At 35.9% G+C, this 23,499-nt stretch overlaps 7 protein-coding genes across 8 annotated transcripts; 6 read left to right on the top strand and 1 right to left on the bottom strand.

The window, feature by feature from the left end:
* Positions 1 to 547: 547 nt before the first annotated feature.
* LOC123006946 (amidophosphoribosyltransferase-like) lies at positions 548 to 2,984 on the top strand. The gene is made up of 5 exons (XM_044401900.1): positions 548 to 1,317; positions 1,364 to 1,878; positions 1,928 to 2,386; positions 2,449 to 2,685; positions 2,739 to 2,984. The coding sequence occupies exons 1-5, from the start codon at positions 1,166 to 1,168 to the stop codon at positions 2,882 to 2,884; spliced, it is 1,509 nt and encodes a 502-aa protein (XP_044257835.1). The 5' UTR covers positions 548 to 1,165; the 3' UTR covers positions 2,885 to 2,984.
* LOC123006948 (translocon-associated protein subunit delta-like) lies at positions 2,979 to 3,779 on the bottom strand. The gene has a single exon (XM_044401902.1). It carries the CDS (start codon positions 3,501 to 3,503, stop codon positions 3,000 to 3,002), a length of 504 nt encoding a protein of 167 aa, XP_044257837.1. The 5' UTR covers positions 3,504 to 3,779; the 3' UTR covers positions 2,979 to 2,999.
* LOC123006947 (translation machinery-associated protein 16) lies at positions 3,529 to 4,444 on the top strand. The gene is made up of 5 exons (XM_044401901.1): positions 3,529 to 3,673; positions 3,722 to 3,798; positions 3,845 to 3,985; positions 4,035 to 4,183; positions 4,235 to 4,444. The coding sequence occupies exons 1-5, from the start codon at positions 3,671 to 3,673 to the stop codon at positions 4,423 to 4,425; spliced, it is 561 nt and encodes a 186-aa protein (XP_044257836.1). The 5' UTR covers positions 3,529 to 3,670; the 3' UTR covers positions 4,426 to 4,444.
* Positions 4,445 to 4,548: 104 nt separating this feature from the next.
* Positions 4,549 to 7,235, top strand: LOC123007217 (myotubularin-related protein 2). Its single transcript, XM_044402377.1, has 11 exons — positions 4,549 to 4,730; positions 4,778 to 4,870; positions 4,920 to 5,129; positions 5,184 to 5,444; positions 5,491 to 5,706; positions 5,761 to 5,897; positions 5,952 to 6,159; positions 6,205 to 6,375; positions 6,422 to 6,629; positions 6,683 to 6,864; positions 6,922 to 7,235. The coding sequence occupies exons 1-11, from the start codon at positions 4,608 to 4,610 to the stop codon at positions 7,042 to 7,044; spliced, it is 1,932 nt and encodes a 643-aa protein (XP_044258312.1). The 5' UTR covers positions 4,549 to 4,607; the 3' UTR covers positions 7,045 to 7,235.
* Positions 7,236 to 7,725: 490 nt separating this feature from the next.
* LOC123007020 lies at positions 7,726 to 19,080 on the top strand. 2 transcript variants are annotated; one of them, XM_044402022.1, is made up of 13 exons: positions 7,726 to 7,877; positions 8,498 to 8,644; positions 8,705 to 8,926; positions 10,899 to 11,369; positions 11,431 to 14,775; positions 14,936 to 15,562; positions 15,614 to 15,817; positions 15,876 to 16,305; positions 16,367 to 16,570; positions 17,029 to 17,358; positions 17,446 to 17,567; positions 17,624 to 17,768; positions 17,824 to 19,080. In XM_044402022.1, the coding sequence occupies exons 2-13, from the start codon at positions 8,552 to 8,554 to the stop codon at positions 18,024 to 18,026; spliced, it is 6,396 nt and encodes a 2,131-aa protein (XP_044257957.1). In that variant the 5' UTR covers positions 7,726 to 7,877; positions 8,498 to 8,551; the 3' UTR covers positions 18,027 to 19,080. The 2 variants fall into 2 exon arrangements, with proteins under 2 accessions (XP_044257957.1, XP_044257958.1); XM_044402023.1 differs by lacking the exon at positions 7,726 to 7,877 and adding an exon at positions 8,149 to 8,276.
* Positions 19,081 to 19,165: 85 nt separating this feature from the next.
* Positions 19,166 to 20,524, top strand: LOC123007030 (pyrroline-5-carboxylate reductase 3-like). The gene is made up of 5 exons (XM_044402039.1): positions 19,166 to 19,372; positions 19,419 to 19,672; positions 19,719 to 19,937; positions 19,985 to 20,196; positions 20,250 to 20,524. The coding sequence occupies exons 1-5, from the start codon at positions 19,252 to 19,254 to the stop codon at positions 20,314 to 20,316; spliced, it is 873 nt and encodes a 290-aa protein (XP_044257974.1). The 5' UTR covers positions 19,166 to 19,251; the 3' UTR covers positions 20,317 to 20,524.
* A 23-nt stretch (positions 20,525 to 20,547) lies between these two features.
* Positions 20,548 to 23,144, top strand: LOC123007029 (pyrroline-5-carboxylate reductase-like). Its single transcript, XM_044402038.1, has 9 exons — positions 20,548 to 20,723; positions 20,956 to 21,343; positions 21,398 to 21,616; positions 21,668 to 21,879; positions 21,926 to 22,353; positions 22,401 to 22,463; positions 22,514 to 22,859; positions 22,910 to 22,972; positions 23,022 to 23,144. Exons 1-5 carry the CDS (start codon positions 20,674 to 20,676, stop codon positions 21,984 to 21,986), a joined length of 930 nt encoding a protein of 309 aa, XP_044257973.1. The 5' UTR covers positions 20,548 to 20,673; the 3' UTR covers positions 21,987 to 22,353; positions 22,401 to 22,463; positions 22,514 to 22,859; positions 22,910 to 22,972; positions 23,022 to 23,144.
* Positions 23,145 to 23,499: the final 355 nt, after the last annotated feature.

Genomic DNA, 23,499 nt, shown 5'->3' with positions numbered 1-23,499 from the left:
AAATAATATAATGTCATTGATATCAGACGATCAGAAAAGCGTCGTCGCCATTGCACTTAGCAACAACGAACCCTCTGGAGTTGGATTGGGCTATGGTTGGGGTGGTGATAAATCCAAAATTTGTAGGCAATTCTTTGCTTAAACCGAAAAATTGGAAAAAATGTCATAGTCAAGAACTTTCTCTTGTGCAGGTCGATTGTAATTCATTGCGACTCGAAACTGATCAAAAAAAACATCAAGAAAGTCTTCAAAAAGATTGCAATCAAGACTGAATTGAAGAAAATTACGTCTTCGTTGTTGAAATTCACAGTAGGTATTTATTTATTGACAAGAAATATGAAAGTCTATAACTTATTGTGATCAAATCTAAACTTGACAAGAAATATGAAAGGCTTAACTTATTGTGATCAAATCTAAACCTATAGTTGAACTTTATGCGGTGGTTTTCATGGTAGGTATACCGCGGACACTTAACAAAAAAAAACTCAAAAAATTCTTTACTTACCTTCTATTTTTCTAATATTTTAATTTCACGTTACATTATAAAATAAGCGCATAATGGTACAAAACTAATAATAACCCTGGCTTAACTTTAGCTAATAATTTCTCTAGAAAAAGATAACTAAGAAATATTTTTCATTCTCCTGAGAGATTTTTGTACATTTGTAATATTTTTGTTTTGAAATGAACAAAATGTGTTTCCAACTTTCCAATATATCTGCGCCATGGACCTAGTATTAATAATACTATCTCTATGATCTGCGCGTTTTAAATTTAATAAAATAAATTGCTTTTGTAGAGTTGATTGTATAATTTTTTGATATTTTCTGATTTTCGTGTGCCTAAAATAGAGTACCTAGTAAGTACTGTACAAGGCCAGAATATTGTTCTTTGTCTGAAGGGTCATCCATTTAAGTACAAGAATTCTTCTTTCACTACATAGAAACCAATTAATTAAAAAAATTGAGGCAAAAATGGTGTTACAATAATGGGGCAGTAGAAAAGTCTCGAAGTTATTGCGGAGGGTATTCCTCCTCCTCTGCCCTCGCCCATTGATGCCTCATGCGTCCAACTCTTAAGTAATTTGTGACGTCACAGATCAACAGGCGTTTTGGTAACCTAAAACCACGTGTACAGTCATTAGAAATTTGAAACTTGTTCAGTAATGGCATTAGCAAATGCGCCTCGCGACGAATTCACTTCCGGTTTGACCCACGAATGCGGTGTTTTTGGGGCTATCGGGACAAGTGACTGGTCCAACACGAACTCTGAGATCGCTCAGATAATATGCATCGGTCTAGAAGCACTCCAACATCGGTAAAGTCTCCGAGGTTATCAATCAGTATGATTAATTATTTAATAGGGGTCAAGAGTCATGCGGTGTTGTGACAAGCGAAGGAAATGATGATTTCCACATACACAAAGGCATGGGTTTGGTCAAAAACGTCTTCAATAATGACAATATCAGTAAACTGAAAGGCTCACTAGGAATAGGACACACTAGATATGCTACAAGAGCCGCCTCAGCTGCTATAAATTGCCAACCATTTGTGGTCCACTCCATGCATGGTTCTTTGGCCACAGCGCACAATGGTGAGCTGGTCAATTGCCCCAGTTTGAGGAAAAAGGTCTTAGACAGGGGCGTGGGGCTGTCTACGCATTCCGACAGCGAAATTATAACCCAAGCTCTGTGTTTAATACCACCAGAGGGTGAAGTCAACGGTCCTGATTGGCCTGCAAGGATTCGACATTTCATGCAAATGGCCCCTTTGAGTTACTCGCTTGTTTTAATGCTCAAGGATCGCATTTACGCCGTTAGGGACCCCTACGGAAACCGGCCCTTGTGTCTCGGCAAAATTTTGCCCCCTCATTGTGACAGTAAGATCCCAAAGTCGCTTATAAACAATTTCTATTTTTTTCCAAAAAGGAAATGATGAAACGGTCCAACCTGAAGGATGGCTTGTCTCGTCCGAATCTTGCGCATTTTTGACCATCACCAGATACGTTAGGGAGGTTTTACCGGGGGAGATTGTCGAAATGACACATCAGGGGCTGCGAACGGTCGATATTGTAGCTCGGCCTGCTGATAAACAATTGGCTTTTTGTATTTTCGAATATGTTTATTTTGCGAGGCCCAATAGTATTTTCGAGGGGCAAGAAGTATACACTGTGAGGTCGCACTGTGGGAGACAATTGGCCATTGAACACCCTGTTGAAGCGGATATAGTCGGCTCCGTGCCCGAATCTGGAAATGCTGCCGCTTTTGGGTATTCAAAAGAATCAAATATTCCTATGGGAGAACTATTGACAAAAAATACCTATGTTGGGAGGACTTTTATCCAACCGAACAATCGGCTTCGCCAGCTAAATGTGGCCTTGAAGTTTAGTAAGTATTCCACATTTTTTATTTTTATCATACTTCTTGAAAAATAATTTTATTTGATACAGGCCCCATATCGACGAATGTAAAGGGTAAAAGAATTATTCTTATCGACGATTCGATCGTAAGAGGCAATACCATTGGCCCCATAATCAAATTACTACGTCGCGCTGGGGCTAAAGAAGTGCATATAAGAGTGGCAAGTCCACCTCTTAAGCACCCCTGCTTCATGGGAATTAACATTCCGACAAGGGAGGAGTTGATTGCTAATGATTTAGATTCTAGAAGACTCGCTGATAAAGTTGGTATGACGAAATAGTATTTCTAATGATTTTTTGTTACATTTACATATTTATAGGAGCCGACAGTTTGGAGTATTTGAGTGTGGAAGGGCTTGTCAAAGCGGTGCATAGAAATATTGAAAAAGGAGTTGACAAGGGACACTGCACCGCTTGTTTGACTGGCGAATACCCAGAAGAAATCCCGTGTGAATTGCAGTGGTAAATCTCAACGAAAAATATTAATTATTTTTGTATTATGTGACAGGTGATCCAAAAATCAGTATTTTGTATAATTTTAGGAATAAATGAAGTCAAAATTGTCAGTGAATATTTTATTTTCAAGCCAAAAGCTTTGACCTGAAATGAATCGCATAATAACACACAATGAGTGAAAAAGCAACAGCTAAACATTCACAACTAATCCATGGCCCTTTGTAAGTTCCTGAATGATTGATTGTGATCATACCAAACTGCGGAACTGAATTCAAATCATCTCCTGCTCTCTGTGCTTTCCTTAACAAAGCATAACCATCGTCGTCAAAGAGTTTAATAGTGATATCCCCAGTTCTGGCATTCTTCACTTCTTCTGTCCAACTTATCTGATATTTGTTCGGTCCCGTCATTCCAACTGGCTGAATTGTGTCTCCCAGTAGAGAATACAAATTTGCAAGTGATCCAGATCCACATTTCACTGTAAATTCGGAAATGTAAGCAATGTGAGTAAGGATTGTTGCGTCTTGAGTTGTGTAACTCGTCGATTTGATTTCCGGATTTTCACATGAACTAATCACGCCACTTATGTAAAACACTTGGAACATAAAAATCAGATGGATTTTATTCATTTTACTTATTTTTTTAAGAAGAATGTAGGACTATCGGTTGATTATAAATTTGAGGTTAGATTGAAAATGTCAATTATATAACCTCAAAAAAGTGTAAACACGTGCATTTTATTTCTATTCTAATAAATTTGTAGGTTTCTCCTACATTATTTTTTGTTATTAACGGAATGGTCTGATTTTCCTAAGTTGTGACTAGCAATAATAAACATATTTTTTAGCCGAAAGCTACCGCTTTATCACAGTGTAAACACCCAAACAGTAGAAAAACCAATGCTCTTGTAAAACAAATCAAAAAGTACGACAATTTTTTCTTTAAATTTTATTGATGTTTTAATTTTTAGAACAAAGGCCCGTGAAAAAAACAAGCAAAATAGTAATATAAAGTTGAATTTGTTGGGAGAGAAAATTTTATGGTTTAAAGACAATTTGGAACCGGATTGCAATTCATACAGCCCTAGACAAGTCCTGAAAATAATTGAAAAGTAATATCCTGTAATTAAGTGTTTATAGTTGTTATACAAATATTTTTAGATACTTGGCAAGGTTTGATGAAGAACTGGAACAAATAAAGCTTAAACATTCAATTGGTAATAGGAAAAATCGTCAACATGCAAGCAGAGAAGATATTATCAACTTGACAATTAAAACAGAAAAGGAAGAATTCAATACATGTGGTTTGGGTACGCCTTATTTCTTTAAAAATTGCACTCAAATCATAGTTCTGTTTTTAGAAATTCCTGATCTTTTAAACATACAACAGTTTAGTTTCTTGAGAGAGTGGAATGGTGAATTGAGATTTCTTCCAAAGTTTAAACTAAAACGTTATAATAGGAAAGCTTTAGAAAATGCAATCAATAATGTAGAATCAAAACCATCGCAATCACAAACAAATTCTACTAACGATGTAATGGATACTGCTTAAATAAATAATTTATTAAGAACTGCATACGTTTTTTAATTTTGTTTTAATTTAAACATGGCGCAATCTGGTTGCAGCTAGTACCAACCTTTGGTTATTTTCACCAGATATAATATTTGACAGAAAGTGATTTGACAGCTATTCTTTAATTAACAATAATGGAAATTGAAAAATAAAATTAAAGAATGATAAAGAGAGGAAGTGTCGAGTTATTAGACATGGATAGTAACAGCTACGGGAAAAATATTACTCTGGATACCTTTCGGTCAGACTCGAAATCTAATTTAATAAATTCAAAACAAGAAACAGTAAGTAGCCCACCCTAATAAAGCCGCAAGCTAATCTTTTTTAATAGACTAGTTGGGGTAAAACTTCACCCAGTAAGAGTTATTGCTCCTCCAGTTCAACATCTACAGAAAATGTAGTTTCAACTCTTGAAAGGAAAAAAGTAATAAATAAACACCATGCTTTCCACTCTCATTAAAACTAATTTTAAGGCAACTTCATTTGAAAATAGCATCGCCAATCGTCCCGACGATCCTCCTTTACTGCCAGGTGAAAAAGTAACAGGTCAAGCACGAGACGTTACTTATCTTTGCCCATATTACGGTCCTGCAAGAGGAGTCTTGACTGTAACTAACTATAGGTTGTATTTTAGATCCGCAGACAAAGATACTCCAAATATTATTGATGTGCCATTGGGTGTGGTATGCATATTTATTTCTCCCCATTTGCTCAATTTTATTTGTTTACCATTTGAGGTATCACGGATTGAGAAAGTTGGGGGCGCTTCCTCTCGAGGGGAAAACGCATATGGGATTGAAGTGTTTTGTAAAGACATGCGAAATTTACGTTTTGCTCATAAACAAGAGAACCATTCAAGACGCGATGTTTTCGAGAAATTGCAACAATTCGCATTTCCGTTGTCTCACAAAATTAAATTGTTTGCGTTTGAATACTCTGAAACCTTTCCAGAGAATGGATGGGCGATTTATGAACCAATAGCGGAACTTAAAAGAATGGTAAAGCACAGTTTATTTTAATAAAAAAAATAATTTATGAATGTAGGGGGTTAATAATGATATGTGGAAAATTTCGCGAATAAATGAACAGTATGATATTTGTGATAGTTATCCTGCTGTGTGGGCAATTCCTGCACAAGCCACTGAGGAAGATATCAAAGCCGTTGCGAGTTATCGTAGCAGGGCGAGAATACCTGTCCTTAGTTGGATTCACCCAGAATCTCAGGCTACTATCACCAGGTGTTCCCAACCTCTAGTTGGGGTAAGAAATTTTTATTAGCCAATAAATCTTGATTAAAAAGTCAATATTTTTAAGGTAAGTGGTAAAAGATGTCGCGAGGATGAGAGATACATCCAACTAATAATGGATGCAAACGCTCAGTCACACAAGATGTTCATCATGGATGCTAGACCAAGCGCTAATGCAATCGCAAATAAAGCAAAAGGGGGCGGGTAATTAAATTAAATTAATGAGTTTGCATATTAATTAAAATAAAAATGTGTTAGGTATGAGTCTGAAGACGCCTACCAGAACGCCGAGCTTGTATTTTTGGACATCCACAATATTCATGTAATGCGAGAGTCTTTACGAAAACTCAAAGAACTTTGCTATCCCAACATAGAAGAAACCAAGTGGTTGTCAGGAGTTGAGTCAACCTATTGGTTAAAGCACATCAAGTGTATTTTAGCTGGAGCTGTTAGAATTGTTGATAAGGTAGAATCATTTTTTGAAAAGCAATAATACTTGAGTTTCTTATAGGTTGAAAATCACAAAACTTCGGTATTGGTGCATTGTTCTGACGGTTGGGACCGCACAGCACAACTGACGGCTTTACCAATGTTAATGTTGGACCCTTACTATCGCACGATTAAAGGTTTTGAAGTTTTAATTGAAAAAGAATGGCTTTCATTCGGCCACAAATTCCAACAGGTACAAAGTTTGTTTTATTATTATTTTTTTCTAATTTTATTTATAGCGTATTGGACACGGTGATGACCATCATTCAGATGCAGATAGGTCACCTGTTTTTCTTCAATTTATAGACTGCGTGTGGCAAATAACGCAACAATTTCCCAACGCTTTCGAATTTAATGATTACTTTTTAATTACGATTCTTGATCATTTGTATTCGTGTCGTTTTGGGACATTTTTATGTAACAGTGAAAGGGAAAGAGTGCAAGAAAGTAATTTTATTCTTCATTTGACGTTTTTTTTTGTAAAATTTTACTTTTCACAGAACTTAAAGAACAAACTGTTTCTTTGTGGTCTTACACCAACAGTCAGCTCGATTTGTACAAAAACCCATTGTATTGGGCCAATAATAATCAACAGAGAGTATTGATTCCTATTGCAAGTATTAGACATATCAAGCTGTGGAAGGCTTATTATTGCAGGTGGAACCCTAGTATGCGAACACAGGTAAATATCACTCTTGACAAATTATAGATTTTTGTATTTTCTTAAATGAATTTTAAGGATCCCGTTTATCAACGAATAAGGGAATTATTAATATTGAAGGAGCAACTTGAAAATACTGTAGAACAGTGCCGTCGAGAGCAACAATCACGAATGGCAAGAAGCAATGTGACGCCAGCATAGTCTTTATGTAATCAAATTTTCTGTAAATACTAGAGATAAAAAAAACATATTTCTTTTTTATTCTAGTAAAATAATGTTAAGTTGGAATTTTTGACTAAAAAAAGTAAATTGTCTTTATATTAAACTATAATGTAATATCCTAATAATATCTACCTATAATTAATAATAAACTTTAGTGTTTGTAAGCTGAATTCGTTTTAGTATTTTTATTTCACAAAATTCGAAGGGCGCTACAGTTTGGAAGTATTATATCGCGTTAAAAATATCTCAACAATAAACATTATTTATGTCTTACCTCTTCATAATGGATGCATATTTTTTTTGAGGTCTATGAAGGAATTATACACAAAAGTATTAGGGGTTTGACAATTTATTTGTGAGAAAACTTTGTTTCCCAGGATCTTTTTTGTATTCATAAGTTACTTCACTTGATAACTTGTCATATTTATTTTGGCTTTGTCATTATGTTTTTTTTTTGTTTGAACCACGTTTATGGCCCTTAAGCTGTTGTTCTGCGGCCCTTAAGCGACTTGCCAACCAAAACAATTTTTAATCGATATTCTTTTGTTTTTTGTTGCCAAGCGCCCTCTGCACATCGCTGTTGGCAACTTGTGTTAGAGTTCACGTTGCATAGATGTCGCCATGGCAATAAATATACGTGACGTCATGTATTGATTAAAACTGCCGTAGTCGGCGTACGCCATTTTGACTTAAGTGAAAAAGTTTACGTTTAGTGGTAAAAACAAGCTAAAATCTGTGATCATCCGTCCCTATTTTCGTTTAATCGGATCTATTTCTTGTTAATTACTGTTTACCCATCTGGACGGACCAAGGTATGTCTTTATTTTACGTTTTAAAACTTATACGTACTAGATTTCATAATACAATGTTTTTATTTCAATCGGCGACCGAGCGAATTTTGTACCGTTATGAACTCCTAGTTTCTAAAGATTTTGCCCTGAATTTGATTTTTGCTTGTTAAATTCAGGTACAGGGGCTAAATTAACTGAAAGTTTTTTTATTTCGAGGCTTTGTGCTTTGTCAATGTTCGCTTTTGGCAGGTAGCTGGGGTTGGGCTAGATTCTGCTTACGTTGTGTTCTTTTGTAATTGTATTTGCGGGATTGTTGCAAAAGTGAGTGATTCGTTGATTTTACTGCTAAATTGAGGATATTTTTGGAGCAATCAAGTGATATATTTCGTTTCCGGATTGCTGGTGCACGACAATACTGTTGTAAGGCTTTACCTTGACGTTTTCATAGTCCTTCATGATTATTATTGTATTATTACACACCATTCAAACATTAGTGTGCAAATCTTCTACATAATTAATTAATTAATTGGTTCCCTTACAAATACTAATCGTTTGCTTGGCATTCCAGACACGTAATAATTAAAATTTTTCATTACTCTCATTTATTTGTTCAAATTCAAATTGTGTGCTTTTTTATGTAGGAAAAAGGTTCGTTCGCTGGGTCCTGAAGATCTAAATGGTTGCGTGCAGACAGCATGTCTACTTTGCCAGGTCTGGCCTCCAAGGGGGAGAAATCAAAGCAAAAGTTCCAGTCGTTAGATATAAATAGTTTATACAGAGTTAGCAGGGTGAGTACCGAGCGTCTCAAAGGCTTTGCATTTTTTACAAACTTTGTTTCCTTTGTTTAGGGTGAAAATTTAGAAAAGCAACAACAAAAAAGCACATTTACTTACAAACATGGCATGCAAAGTTTGGGAAAGGTGCCCAATGCACGTAGGGCGCCAGCGAATTTACCTTCTTTGAAATCGGAACATAGCGGAACTGACGCATCTGTACCTTTAGTACCACCAGGCGGACCAGGATGGGGAAAACAAGAATCAACATCTTCAACTTCCACTACTTCTCCAACGGTAGGTTTTTTTTTTTGCATTATATTGATAAGTATGAGTAATTGTTTTGTCTGATATTGCGAGATGATATCTGTTTTCAATGTAAACTGAAGCTTTATCTCAATGTAAATAAATTTGTGGTATGTATGTATTTGATTACATTAAAGGATGTGAAGTAAGTGAATTTGCATAATGCAATTAAAAAAATATAATCTGGCAAGTTTTTGCCTGTAATTATTTTGCAAAAATTCATTTTGAAACATTTATTTGTGGTTCTCTCGGTGTAAAACGTATTAGATTTTTTTGTTACGTTATTTAGATAATTGCAAATAAGTTTTATCAATTAAAAAAATTGATTAACTGTCTGGAAAAAATACTCACAGGAATGCGCTGTTATTAAATTGTGTATTGAAATTTATTTGGTTTATCTCTACAAAGATTGTCAATTTCCGTTTAAATTGAATCAAACAAAAAGACATTTATCGGCAAGTAAGTCTGTTTTTAAATAAAAGAGAAAATAAAAATGCGACAATGAATAAGCAGCAAAATAAGAAAAATTATTGGAGCAGTAAACTTTAAACGTTTCTGACGCACTCATTGATACCTGTTGACCTAGAATTCAGTGATTTTTGTCTCAATCAAAAATAACATTTTTATTTCTTATGCCCTTACAAAATGATTGATGGTGCTCTCATTAATTATTTTGTGTCCACTAATTATACTACTTGACAAACAAGAATTTAGTTAGTATCGTAATTAAGAAGACATGAATTTAAATGTTTGCACTTGGCTTTCCTTGAACAGTAAAGTGCACTTTTTTATCATGGTGAAGTAGTAGAGTAAGTAAATGATATTGTTCGAAACTACCCCAAATGAATTGGATCAATTTATCTTTCATAGCGTTTTTAAATAAACTTTTTTTAAAAATTTTACCCTGAATTTCTAAAAAGGTAATATTATTAAAATCAAATTAATTTATAAATCTAAACGAGTTGTCTTTTATAACCTCACTATTTATGTAAAATAATGTATTTTAGTTAAATAAATAAAAAAATTTACATAATTTTTAAATATTGAGTTATTTTTGAAAGCAAAATAATGAAAAAAGTAATGCAGGCAAAAACATTAGTATCTAAGTAAGACTTTCCTCAATTAAATGTTAGTTTCAGGAAGTGAAATATTTAATTTCACCGTTTTACATTTAATCGTTGTAATTAGTGCTAGACACAATAGAATTCTGTGTTTATTTTTTTTAATTGAATTTTTATAGTGATCCAGATTTTTTCTAAAGAGTATTGTGAATGCACACAGGGTGTTTCAGAACTTGCGCCCCAGAGAAAAATTCCAAGTAAGTTAAGATACTAGAAACATGGAAAAAATGTTTAAAAAATTTGGTCAAAAAAATTTGACATTAATTTTTTAATATTTAACATTTGTTTTATGTCTATTAAGTATTATTGATGATCTTGTATATGTTTTTTGATAATTATTTAGTAAAGGTACAAAAATGTTGCCAATAAAAGCCACAAGATAACGTTAGACATAGTTACAATTTAGGATAGCTTCCTTATTTTTTCTAATAGCAAAAAAATTGGAATATTATTTTTCTTACAGAAATAAATAGAATCAAAGTGCAAAATTTAAACTTCCATAATTTTGAAATTTTTATAGATAGAATTATATTACGGATTCATAATTTAATTGGAAGAAACTTTATTCTAATTTTAATATTTATAATAATAATAATTATTTAAAAGAATTTAATTAATTAATAAGTGTACAAAGAAGCAAAGACGAAGATTGTGGCAACTTTATCTAAAACTTATTTATTTTATACGTCACATTTCATTGAGGAAAAACACAGAAATACATATAAGCGTTTTTTGTGTAGATTATCTAGAGCCACTATTATTATTAATATAGCTTTTGTCAGAATATAAGCGAAAATACGTAATTCTGTTTTAAACACTATTTATTTTTTTCATTTGTATAGACAACAACTACAACAACTTCAACTCCAAGCAGTCAACCTTCCCCACAGTTGAGTTCTCACCAAGCTGCAATTGCCCTCCCGGTGACCACAACAATACCACCACCAAACAAACATGTAACACCTTCTGCTACGCCTGCTACCACAGACAAGTCATGGAGCGCCGTAATGAGCGGTCCGGATTCCGTACATCCACCATTATATCAGAGTCCCCAATTCCAACACGAGTTCCCCAGCTTGTCCGTTGGAGATGGAGGCCCCACACGTACTGGTTCCGATGCTCAGTACACGCCAGGGCTAAGTCTGCGGCCCCAAACCGAGGGCTCCTGGATACAGGGTGGATCTCGACCAGGCGCCGAAGGTCCCCCAAGGAGCAGCTCGGTCCCCTTGGGAGCCCCACCACAGCTGTCGGCCCAGGTCGGCCTCCCTCAACAACAACTACCACCACAGTTTCGAGCAGTCATGCCAAATTTTGTAAGTCTATATTACTTTCAAAGTTAAATAAAGTGTGTAATTTTGTTTGTATGTTTTATAGATGTGCAAAGGTAGCTTCGCTACAGGAGGAACTGCTGGTGCTCCTACTCAAACTCCTCCACCGATGAATGGGCGTAATCGTCCAGAAAATCGCCCGCCACCGCGATTGGTGGATGCGGAGGAAATTACTCCTAGACCGATTATTAAAGAAGAAGAATTGAGTCGCATGGATGAAATTGACAAAGACATGGGATGGACCTGTCATGATGATATTGATTACAACCAAAAATTGGCATTCAGTGATGATGAATCTACCACGGAGAAAAATACGAAAAAAGAAACTAAAACTACTCCAACCACTACACCTAACATAACTACTCAAAAAGACCATGAAAAGTCAGATTCTCATCCGAATGAATCTCAGTCCCGTAACAATTGGAACAACAAACGTTCTTCGGATGAAGAACTTTGGAAGCAACGTCGCCAACACAACAAGGATTTAGAACTGACCGTTCAAAGAGCCAAGCAACGTAAGGAAGAAGAAGAAAAACGTTTTAACGAGGCAACCAAACAAGGAGCTGCCAAAAAACTTCAAGAATTGGAAGAAAAAATGAGCAAACGTAATCGTGAAGAAGAAGGTGTTGGAACAATAAACCCTTCAGTTGTCCCACCGAAACCAATTGTCCCGGCAGACATTCCCTTGCCCGATTTTCAAAGGGAAAAAGAAAGAGATCGTGATAGTAGATCTCGTACACCTAATGATACAGGAAGTGACGAGAAAAGTTCAAGTTCGTTCAGACAATTAACCCAAATTGAAGGTAAAAATTTTACACCTCGGAAGCATGTCAAGGGGTCTGAAAGAGATCGTGACGTTCGTGAACAGAACGGTCCGAGTTATTCGAGACATTTTCAATTGCCTCCGAGGTTTCAAAAACAAAGGAATAATTCGAACTCGAGTATGCAGACTCAGATGCATTTCGGGCACAGTTTTGATGGTCGATGGGCTCAAGGAGGACAAGGATTATCAAAGGCGAATGTGAGACATGATAGTCCCGATCGTGATATAGATGATGACAGAAGGGATTACAAAAGACAGAGTTCTGAAGATAGTCACAGAAGTTCACATCGGTCACAATCGGACTTATCACATAAATCGTCGGATCGGTTTGGTGATGACTCACATGATTATAGGCATCAGGATTATGATTATAATAGAAAGAATAGAGATGAGGAGAAGTGGCAAAAGGAAAATGAGAAGAAAAAGCACGATGATGATTGGCATGGTGATAGGAGAGATAAGTATCGTGAAGATAAGCATGAAAGGCCACAAAGACCGGATAGTCGAGATTCGAGAGCATCTCGAGAATCACGTCAGTCGAGGGATTCGACACGTGATTCAGAACCGAGGGATCATATCGGGTCATGGGCCGACACCGTGTTTGAGCCTACATATGAAGAAAAAAGAAGGGATCATGGAAGAGAAGATAGACGTCAAGTTCCAGGTCCTATTACTAAAGATAGGATAGAAGCTGATGATATGAAGAATGAGAAACGAGGTTTGACACAGTTGAAACGAGGCCAAATGCCCGAGAAGAAAATTTCGGATAAGAAAGACGATAAAATCCAAGACGGATCATCAATTGGTGAAAGTAAATTCCACGACCAGGATTCTGGGACAAAAGCATGGGCTGATGCCGTATCACCCAATACTATAGATCCCGAGAATCCTAAATATATGGATACATTCGAAAAGAATAAAAGTAGCTCGAGTATGGAAACGCTTAAACAAGAGAACGATTTAAAGAAGTCTGATAAATCGGATTCGGAGTTTAAGGATAAAGATGATAAGCGTGGTAGAAACCGAAATTATCCTTCTAGCAAAGGTTGGAGTGGTAATGAGTATCACCGGTCCAATTGGCCAAAAAGACAAACGACTCGAGGAACACGTCCTGGAGGGCCTCAAAGACTGGGTGATTTTCATGGTACAGATTCGGAAGGTTCAATGGATGAGGTGAATATTGACGGGGGCGCCCCACAAAAGAGTCCTAAAGCCGTGAAGAAATCGGATAAGGACGATAAAAATAAAGAAATTAAGCAAAACGAAAAAACTGCAACGTTGGAACGAAACAAAGACAAACAAGAAAGCAAACGTGAGAATTACGTACCGAGAGGTGAACCCTCCAGACATGGCCGAGGAGGTGGTAATTTCCGTGGTAGAGGAGGTTTGAGTAAAAGAATTGATGGTTATGGTCCTCCTCCTTCCAAAAGTCCTTTTGGTCATCACGACGATAAAGAGAAAAAAATCTCAAGTGATGAGAATTCCGGTGATATATCAACTGAAGATAAAGCTAAGCAAAATCAGCAAGCCTTATCTGCTGGAATAATCGGAAGTGCTCGAAAGGAAGTTGGAGCCAAGTTTGAAGACAAAACCAAGAGTCGTAAACCTGACCACAGGAGAGGTAAATCGAAGACAAAAGCTGATGGTAAACGAGATGACGAAAACGTTGATTCTAATTCGGATAATTCGGATGATAAAGATGGAAAAGGTGTGAAAAAAACGCACAAAACTAATCCTCCTCTGAGAGGACCTCTAAATATGAATCAAACGAGACGTACTAACGCTCCGCCACGTTTAACCGGTGAGAAAAAATCTCATTCATCTCGCAACGAAAATCCCGTTCCGAGACAAAATTCAAGCGGAGCGTTGCGTTCTCAAAGTGTAATAAAGAAAGATGAAAAGTCGGGCGATCCCAATAGTTTGTGTAGCGCCATTGTCGATATTTCTCTCAAGAATAAACCGGAGACTGAACCAGAAGATGGTGATGAAAAAGTCTCCCTTCATGGTGATTCTGACGGTTTCCAAGAAGTCAAAAGTAAGAAAACCGGAAAGGAGCGTCAAAAATCAACCGACGAGAAACCAAGCAAAGCGCTACTAAAACCGGACAAGGATGCAGGAAAACAGGACCGGAAACCTAAGAGTATTTCGAGTGTACAGTTGACGCAGCAACAAATCTCGAACATTCCGCCACTGATGGCAACTCCTGTTAATCCGCCACCGGTTTTGCCACAAGCCAATAAGAATCAGTTCGAAAGGCCGCGTCAGAGTAAATTGGCACCGAGGTTTGCGAAACAAAGGGAAAATAATAGACTGCAAAAAGCGCAAATGCAACAGCAACAGAATATTTGTGATGTGAACGATATGAACAAAGTGAATCAAAATATGAACGTTTACGGGATGAAAGATCCGTCGAGTGTTGTGACGCCATTGGCGAATGCTTGGGATAAGTCATTGGGGACGCCGTTGAGGAATATCGATTCAGAAAATGTGTTGGGAGTCTCTGGGGACGGGTGTAAGACCTTGGACCATGTTCAAGCGAGTCAGAGCAACAGCCCCAGCAATGATAAGGTAAGAAGAGATACGTTTATAAATAAATCTAAGACTTTATTGAAAAATGTGTTAACGGTAAAAGTTTACAGTACCTAAGTATAAATTGCTCCAAAGTAGTTTGTGTAAATGAAATATTTTTTATTAGTACGATTGCTACATCGTCCTTTTTTCTTTTCAGATTATTGGTAAAAGCAGTCAATTGCAGGACAAAGCAATCCTTGACGGTACGACGCCTCCTGTCAACACTATCATTTTCGAAAACACGAATTTCAAATCGGCTCCCGGTTCTCGAAGTTCAAGATCGGATAAGCCGCGTTCCAAATTAGATGAGGGAATGGACGGATCTGTGGTTTCGGGTTTCAATAAACCCATATCGGATTTGCTTTGTAAAACCGACAAACAGTCCGAGTCGATTCAGATTCCGCTCTCTTTTAAAGAAGATAATGCTGATATAAAGTTGGATTTTTTTGATTCTGAACTGTCACATCTGACTGAAGAGAAGAGTTCGAAAAATTTGTGTATGCCACGTTCGATGCACGCCATCACAACTGGCAATAACACTATTACAACACCTGATGCGTTGAATTTTAAAATACAGTCTGTAAAAAAAATGTGGGAAACGCCAGCTGACCATAATGTCGGACAAGAAGATAATTCGAGTTTTTCGAGTTCGTTTGTTTCGGATCCTAATACGTTGGATCCGAACGCTTTCGGTAAAGGGAACGATACTCCCGATGATAATCATGAAGGTTTTAGTCCTTCCCCCAATCAAGTTGCTTCGAACAGTACAACAAATGTGTGCAAGGTGATTGTCTTTTCTCCTGTTGGTAGTGATAATAAAGTTGTGACATTGAAGGTAAAGCCTACTCAGCAAGTGTCAGGTGGTGGTGCCCAAGCTGTATTAAATTCAGCGAATCATCAACAGCATTCGGGTATCATGGGACCAAGTCTGATGGGAAATCCCTTGTCTCCTCCTCCTTTGCAGCCAGTCATCGGAACTGGCGTTAATTTAGGCCAACCCCCTCAGCAATATACAGCCAATCAACACATCAGCTACCAAGTAATAAGCTTTTTAATTTATAAAAAACAAAGGAGTTATTTTTTTGGTTTGTTCACAGGCGGGTCTTGGTGGCAGTAATCAATATGGCATTTCGGCCATACCTTCACCACCGACCGTCATGTACAATTCGACTCAACAAATACAACAAACGGGTCTCTACGGACCATTCCAGATCGATCAAACTGGAGTGTTAGGTGGTCAAGGACGTTCTCAATATTCCCAATATCCTAATCATTATAGTTTGGGTCAGACAGCTTCTAGTCCGTATTCGACGCAATCGGTTTATTTGCAGACCCAACCTCACCCCCCTCCCACGGCCCCAGCGCCTGATCTGTATCAAAATATTAGTAATTACAGATTATCTGCGACAGGACCGTTCGGACAAAATCAACAATTGAATAATCCCACAACTGTTCTAATTTCCTCCACTTCCAATTCGTTGATGTCCGCTTCGGTCAAACCCAGTAGCCAACAAATCAGCGCAATTGGTAAGTTGTTTTTGGGAAAATATATTTCAGTTATGTATTGTGTTTGTTTTACTTTGCGTAGGTACCAAAGCTGGCGGTGTTGGGCAAGCCTACCAACAGCAGTCTCAACAGAGCCAGCAAGTGTACATGGCGTACGAGCCGGCGCTTCAAGCCAATTATTTACCAAGTGCTGCGGGTGTGATGCAAAGAGGACCAACTGGTCCCGTGCAGAACAATGTGGTTCCCGCTTTACAGCCATCTTCGTCATACTATTCAGGATCGACAGGTACTGCCAAAGCTTATAATTCTTCATGGAATTTACACTAATGTGCTTTTTGGGTTAAGCTTGTATCTTTTTGTGGATTATTTTGGTGTGGTGATCATTAAGTTTAGCATTAAGATCAAAATTATATACACTAAATTGTTTTATTTTGTATAATTGAATCATTTTACTCATATTGAAACTAAAGGACGTATGCACAGATCGTTTCGTTAATCAATGCTTTTTGTTTAATTAACCTTGTAAATTTTTGCATATTTGTTTAATGTATTAGTTTTTTCCGTCTCTATTATTACTTTTGTAGTTACGTAAATGTAGAAACTTGTATAATAAAATCATTTTTGTAATTTTGTGTATTCTTTGGCATGCTTATATTATGGTGTTGTGCAATCAACGGATAATTTTAAGAGCTAATTTTAGAAACATTGTTAAGTTCTAAAGACCGTTACTCGTGTAATTTATAGGTCAGACAGGGTATTTCCAACAGCCTGGAAGTTCTACTATTCAGTCTGCTCAGTTACAGCAACACCAAGCTGGATATGGACTTCAAGGAAACGTCTTTGGTACCCATAACCAGTCTCATACTAACGCCGGATTGCAGAGTTTCAACTCGCATTTTTTATCGACTCCAATACAATTGGCTGCAGCAATAAATGCACAACAGTTTCGATCCAGCCTTCCAACACAATTTATGAAAGGCGTCGGCAGCCAACAAATTGGTGATCAAACTGGAAGATCACAACAACTGAAAAGTCCCGGTAGTCAAGAAGTGCTCTCATCGGTCTTCAACTCTGGTAAGAATTCAATTTGAATTCAATCACCTTTTGAAACTTGATTTGTTTATTTATAGTTATGTCTTTTTATAGTCCTGTATTTCATAGGTTCACAGATTTCTTCACCTAAGTTAAGGCAGAACTGTAAACAACCCCCGCCACAACCGAGTCCCACTACGCAACATAAATATAATCTATATCAGGGGATGGGAAATCAACAGTCTGGAAATGTAAGCACACCGTAATTAATTAATTGATAACATTGTAATTTTTGTAATTTCTTTAGATGCAAAGGTATCCTCCTCCGATTCAACGACCTGTGAATTTCCAGCAAAATTTGGGCTCTGTACAACAAAACAATTCTGCCAATAACCAAAAGCATCGTTCTAACAATCCTAACAATAAAGCTCCTTCTCGTCAATATTATCAAAGTAAGAATTTTACATGGTTGTAGTGAAATTGCTCGTCATTTGTTTCTTTTCATAGATAATTCAATTTCATCTCAGAATGAAAAAATCGACGACGGTAAGCTGAATGATAATTCTTTGAGCAACAGCAATTCCAATAGTGTTAATTCGTCTGTTGCCAATAAATCCGTAATTGGGACAAGTTCCGCAACTACGGTAGCTTCTCCGGAAATATCAAAAGAGGCTATTAATATAGAAGAAACCACCGCTCTGAAGGATTAAGTGTTGTCTTTTATTGTTTTAAGCACTAAAAAGTTTTGTATTGTGTTAACCAATTTCCAAATTTTGTACATTATTACTAATTAACTGAAAGGAATCGCAAAAATGTATTTATTTTTTCCATTATATTAAGTATTGAAAGTTTTCTTGTATTACTAATAGTAATTATTTATTTTTTGTGGTACTGAGACTTGCGTTTGTGACCGGTTATTTCCATGAACACACCGATTTTCGAACTACTTGTTAGTTATACGGAGTTAAAGTTTTATGCTTTACCAGAAATATGATAAAATTGATTTTCTAATAAACGTATATCCTGTATCTTATTGTACTGGTCCAATTGTTAACTGGATTCAGTATGATAGTTTAGCCAGACCTTAGTAGTTTTTTTACTGTGCTCTATAAAAATGTTATTACTGTGTGCATTTGCCAAACCGATAGCTTCAACTGCCCACAGTAACATGAAATTTTTGAGCCCTTTGCTGTGCAATGCCGACAGTGGTTCTAGCAATTGTAGTTTTGTGATATGTTAAGTGTATAGATTTTAAAAAACAAGGCATTGAACTTGCAAATCTCAAATTTCGGTAAATGTTTTTAACAATTTGCCTCCATATTGTGGAGTCTTTCATTTCTCTCGAGATAGTGGCGCTGTTCATCACAGTGTAGAGCTTGCCTAATCAACAACTTCTTAGAAGCAACACAATCTCATCAGTTAGCTCATTTAGCAGTGTTAGTTAATCGTAGCCAGTATGGAAATGTATCGTGTAAAAATTATTCAGTGAGTGAAAAAAAACTGCACTAATGTTTTATCACACAAACTCAAAGCTTTATTAAACCTCAGTGTAAACGGAAATTTGGCTGAAAAGACTGCATTCGGATGGTGAAGTGTGTGACCTAAAAGACTTTGGATTCGCTCTGTTTTGTTCTCTTCTACCGGCATCAGCAAATTACTCAGAATTATTATAAAACTAAATTGTATATCTTTGGTTAAGATATTTAATTCTATAAATATTATTACTTCGTAAAATAAATGGTTTAAATATATACGTTTTTCATATCCTGTTGTTCCTTTTTGATCAATGCAAATGAAAATTAAAAAAAAGACCCCCTATTATAAGACAAATCTACGCCACTGGTTAGCATAGCTGTCACTTTGACAATTGAAATTAACCTTGCATTTTAAGTTTCTTGCATAATTTCAATTAGTGTTAAATTGAATTTCTAAAAAATGGCTGTAAATCCCAACTGCAAATGTGGAGTTACATGTAGAGGCCGATTAAATGAAACTATTGGATTTATCGGAGGTGGAAACATGGCAAAAGCAATAGCCGAAGGGATTGTTAAAAAAGGTAATCTCATATTTCCTCACTTATAATTGATAATATTTTACTTTAGGTTTGGTGGACTATAAACAATTAATTGTATCAGGACCGAGAGATGGTAGCTTAGAATATTGGCGAGATTTGGGCTCCAAAACAACAACACAAAACGGCGACGTTGTTTGCGATGCTGATATTATTTTCCTAGCTGTAAAACCACACATTCTCCCTTCAGCTGTAGCCAATATTTACGAAACATTAAAAAAGCCCATCAAGGGCAAACTATTTGTATCAATTCTCGCAGGCATCACGTTAGGAGCTCTGGAAAATGTAACAAATCAGTCCCACTTTTCCAAAATTCACACTAAAATTCTAGTGTTTAGCAACTCTGGAAGGCTCTCGAGTCATTCGCGTGATGCCCAACACTCCAATGATGGTAGGAGAAGGATGTACCGTCTTTTGTCCCGGTCAAAGAGCCAGTGATGACGACATAGCTCTAGTAAAAACTCTCTTAGAAACGTCAGGTGTTTGTAAGCAAGTCCCAGAATCTCTTATCAACGCTGTAGGAGCCCTCGCCGGTAGTGGCCCTGCTTTTGTAACCAATACATCCAAAATTGAGCCCTTTTAACAAACTTTTTACAGGTTTATCTCATGATTGAAGCCCTGTCTGACGGTGGGGTCAAAATGGGAATCCCCAGAGCCATGGCTACGAATTTCGCCGCACAAACTGTCCTTGGGGCTGCAAAAATGGTTTTGGAATCGGGGAAACACACAGGGGTTTTAAAAGACGAAGTGTGTTCTCCTGGTGGTACCACCATCACGGGGATTCATGCTCTGGAAAAGGGTGGTGTGAGGTAGCTCTGAATTTAACATGTTTGTGTTGATATTGAATTAATTGTTATTTTAGGGGTGCAATTATGGACGCTGTTGAAGCGGCGGCGAAAAAATCTGCAGAACTTGGTCAAAAGAAATAAAATATTGTCTTCCCGATTAAGACTCTCTCAGTAGAACAATAAATGACTCAGCAATATTGTGTAAATAGAAAACAAATATTTAGTTTTTAAATTACGCAACTGGAATCACAACTAAGTACTAATAATTATTTACATGACGAAGTTTTTGATTTATTTTACGTCTTGTAATAAGATGAAAAAATTAAATTTGTTTTCATTTAAAGTTTTATTTTGTTTTTTATTTAAGTTAAACCCAGAAGTATTGATTTATCCATGAAACGCCGCCACTGGTCTGCGTCTATTTTAGTCTGGTTTATCTAACCTCAGCAATAACTACCTGAAATAATAATTTTTTAAACAGTTTTTGTCTGTATTAAAATGATTTTATTCGATGCTTTAATTAAAATACCCAAAAATAACAATGTCTTGTGAGTATTTAGAGTGGATTATCGTTTATAATAGTTTCTTTTCTAACCATTGCAAAGTTATACTATTTGCGTAAAGTTACATTTAGAATTAGTCGTTTATAACATCAAAAACAAAAAGCTTTAGCAAATTAGGGGCAGGCTAACTTATCTCAATCCATTCCTAACTGGATAATAAATTATTAAATAACTTAAATTTCGTAAAAAACGTGAAAATAAATGTTATATTTTTCAGCCAATGTTTTAAAAACGCCCTGAATAGCAAAACCTTTTGTACTACTACCACCATTAAAATCAAAAAGAAAATCGGTTTTATTGGCGATGGAAATATGGCAAAAGCGTTGTGTAAAAGTATCGAAAGGAGAGGTTTAATAAATTATTCGCAAGTCTACGTCTCAAGTCCTTATATAAAAAATTTGAACGTATGGAAGGAACTGGGAGCCAATATAACAACAGATAACACCGAAGTGGCCCAAAAATCAGACATTGTTTTCCTGGCTGTTAAACCTCACATGTTGAGTGAAATTCTAGATAAAATAATCAAAGATGCGACAGCTAGTCCAATAAGTAATAAATTGTTTGTTTCAATTTTGGCTGGAATAACTTTAAGAGAATTGGAAGAGGTAAAAATCGACTCGGATCACAATTAGCAATAAAACTGGAATTATTATTTTCAGAAAACCAAAGTTTTTCAAGGCTCACGTGTGATAAGAGTCATGCCCAACACCCCTGTTGTGGTTGGTGAAGGCTATACGGCCTATTGTCCCGGTCAAAACGTCACCGAAGAAGATCTCTCCATCATCAAATCTATCCTCGAAGTCACCGGAAGTTGTCAATTACTTCCGGAGAAAATGATCAACGCTGTTGGTGCTATCTCGAGCAGTGGACCAGCCTTCGTACTAATTTCCTCCCCCAACTAATCAATTATTACAATTGGGCAATTACAGGTGTATCTATTTATTGAAGCACTGTCTGATGGAGGAGTCCGAATGGGGCTTCACCGAGAAATGTCAACTAAAATTGCAGCACAAACTGTAATGGGGGCAGCAAAAATGGTCCTAGAAACTAGCAAACACATGGGAACTCTTAAAGATGAAGTCTGCTCTGCCGGTGGAACAACTATTGCAGGAGTACACGAGTTGGAAAAGGGGGGAGTCAGGTGGAATTATTTCACAATTTTGTCTTTTCTTAACTGGAGGTTTCAGAGGTTCTGTTATGAATGCGGTAGAGGCTGCTGCCAAACGAGCAGACGAACTTGCAAAATAGAGCTTGAAAATGTGCCAAGTGTTTAGTCTGCGGTCCGATTATTAAGTTTTTGTCATTATTTCTGTGATTTCTAAAACAAATATCTTCAAAAATAAAATTAAAGTAGAATTACAATTATTGTTGAAATCTTCCCGTACTTTCACTATCTTTGAAATGATAAATAAAATCATTTTATCAATGATTGCCACTTGTCACTTTTTATTACAAAATTAGTCTATATTTTTTGATTGAAATTTTTACATTACCAAAATGAACACATATTTAATTATAATGTTACCCATTTCTGGTTTATACTTCATTATTATGCTTTTCATATTATTTGCCTATCATAGAGCTAAAAAACAATATACACAAATGATAAAAGAAGGTAAGACACATCTGTATTAGCTTAATCTATTGTTAATTCTGTTTTAGGTTTTTATTTCGTCTGGAATGGTGGCAGTTTTGTAGGAATACCTCCGGATGTGGCTGAAGATAGTAACGTTTGTAACACATTTTAAGGTTTTTATTGGAAAATGTTTTTCTAGTGGGATTATCAGCGGGAACAGAAAATAGGATGTAAATTGAAATGGCAATTTGGTTATACGCATTTTTTTGGTAATTCACTTATCACAATACATTTAATATCCTTATCAGTAGATAAAAAAGATAATACGTGACACACAATAAACTTATTAGATCTAGAAACAATATTACTTGATACTATAAAAATGAGTCTGTTATTTAGTTCGTTTAAATTTGAAACTTAATAAAAAATGGAATTATACCTAATTGTACTATTACCAATTTCGTCAGTATTTTTATTGTGCATGTTAGTGTTGTTAGTTCTTTTTGAGAGAATAAAAAAACAAACATTACACATGATTAATGGAGGTAAAAATATTACACAAGTTGTTTCAGTGAATATAAAGATAATATTTCAGGATATTATTTTATCCAAAAGGATGATAGTTACATTGGAATTCCACCTGAATATATAGAAGAAGGTAAACATTGTTTATTAAAAACAAATCGAATAAATGATTTTGTTTGCAGCGGGTTTAGCTATCAGACCAGATAGAGTATAGAATAAAAAAATCGAAGGGATCTGAAATGTGATCATGCCATCAAATTTTAAATCAATTAGACTAAAATATTTTATAAAATTAAATAAACAAATATAATAGATGTGTTTCAATCCCTTTTATTAAAGGTCCCCAAGTTGATTTCTATATAGATACGAAGCGATTGATATCAAACAATCTACATTTGTGATAAACAGTAAAAAAACTTCTGCATTAAGAAAAAAAGAGTACTATTCCATTTAAAAGAAAGGAAAACATAAAAACAATTCTAAATGAGCTGACTATTTCTATCAAATAATTAAGTATTATAACACCCAATAAACAATAAACAAATTTAAAAAATGCAGTTATTCCGATGAATAAATAATAGGTAATCATTTGGAAACTATGTTTTTTTTTGAAAACAAAAACATATATAAAGATTATTTTGCATCACTAACTGCATTCTT

The sequence above is a fragment of the Tribolium madens genome, unplaced genomic scaffold, assembly GCF_015345945.1.
Source record: "Tribolium madens isolate multiple individuals breed KSU strain unplaced genomic scaffold, Tmad_KSU_1.1 Scaffold_3;HRSCAF=73;Tcas5.2_LG2, whole genome shotgun sequence".
In the NCBI taxonomy this organism is placed as follows: Eukaryota; Metazoa; Arthropoda; class Insecta; order Coleoptera; family Tenebrionidae; genus Tribolium; species Tribolium madens.
Note: the sequence above shows the minus strand (reverse complement) of the source record. Positions and strands in the feature narration are given on the sequence as shown.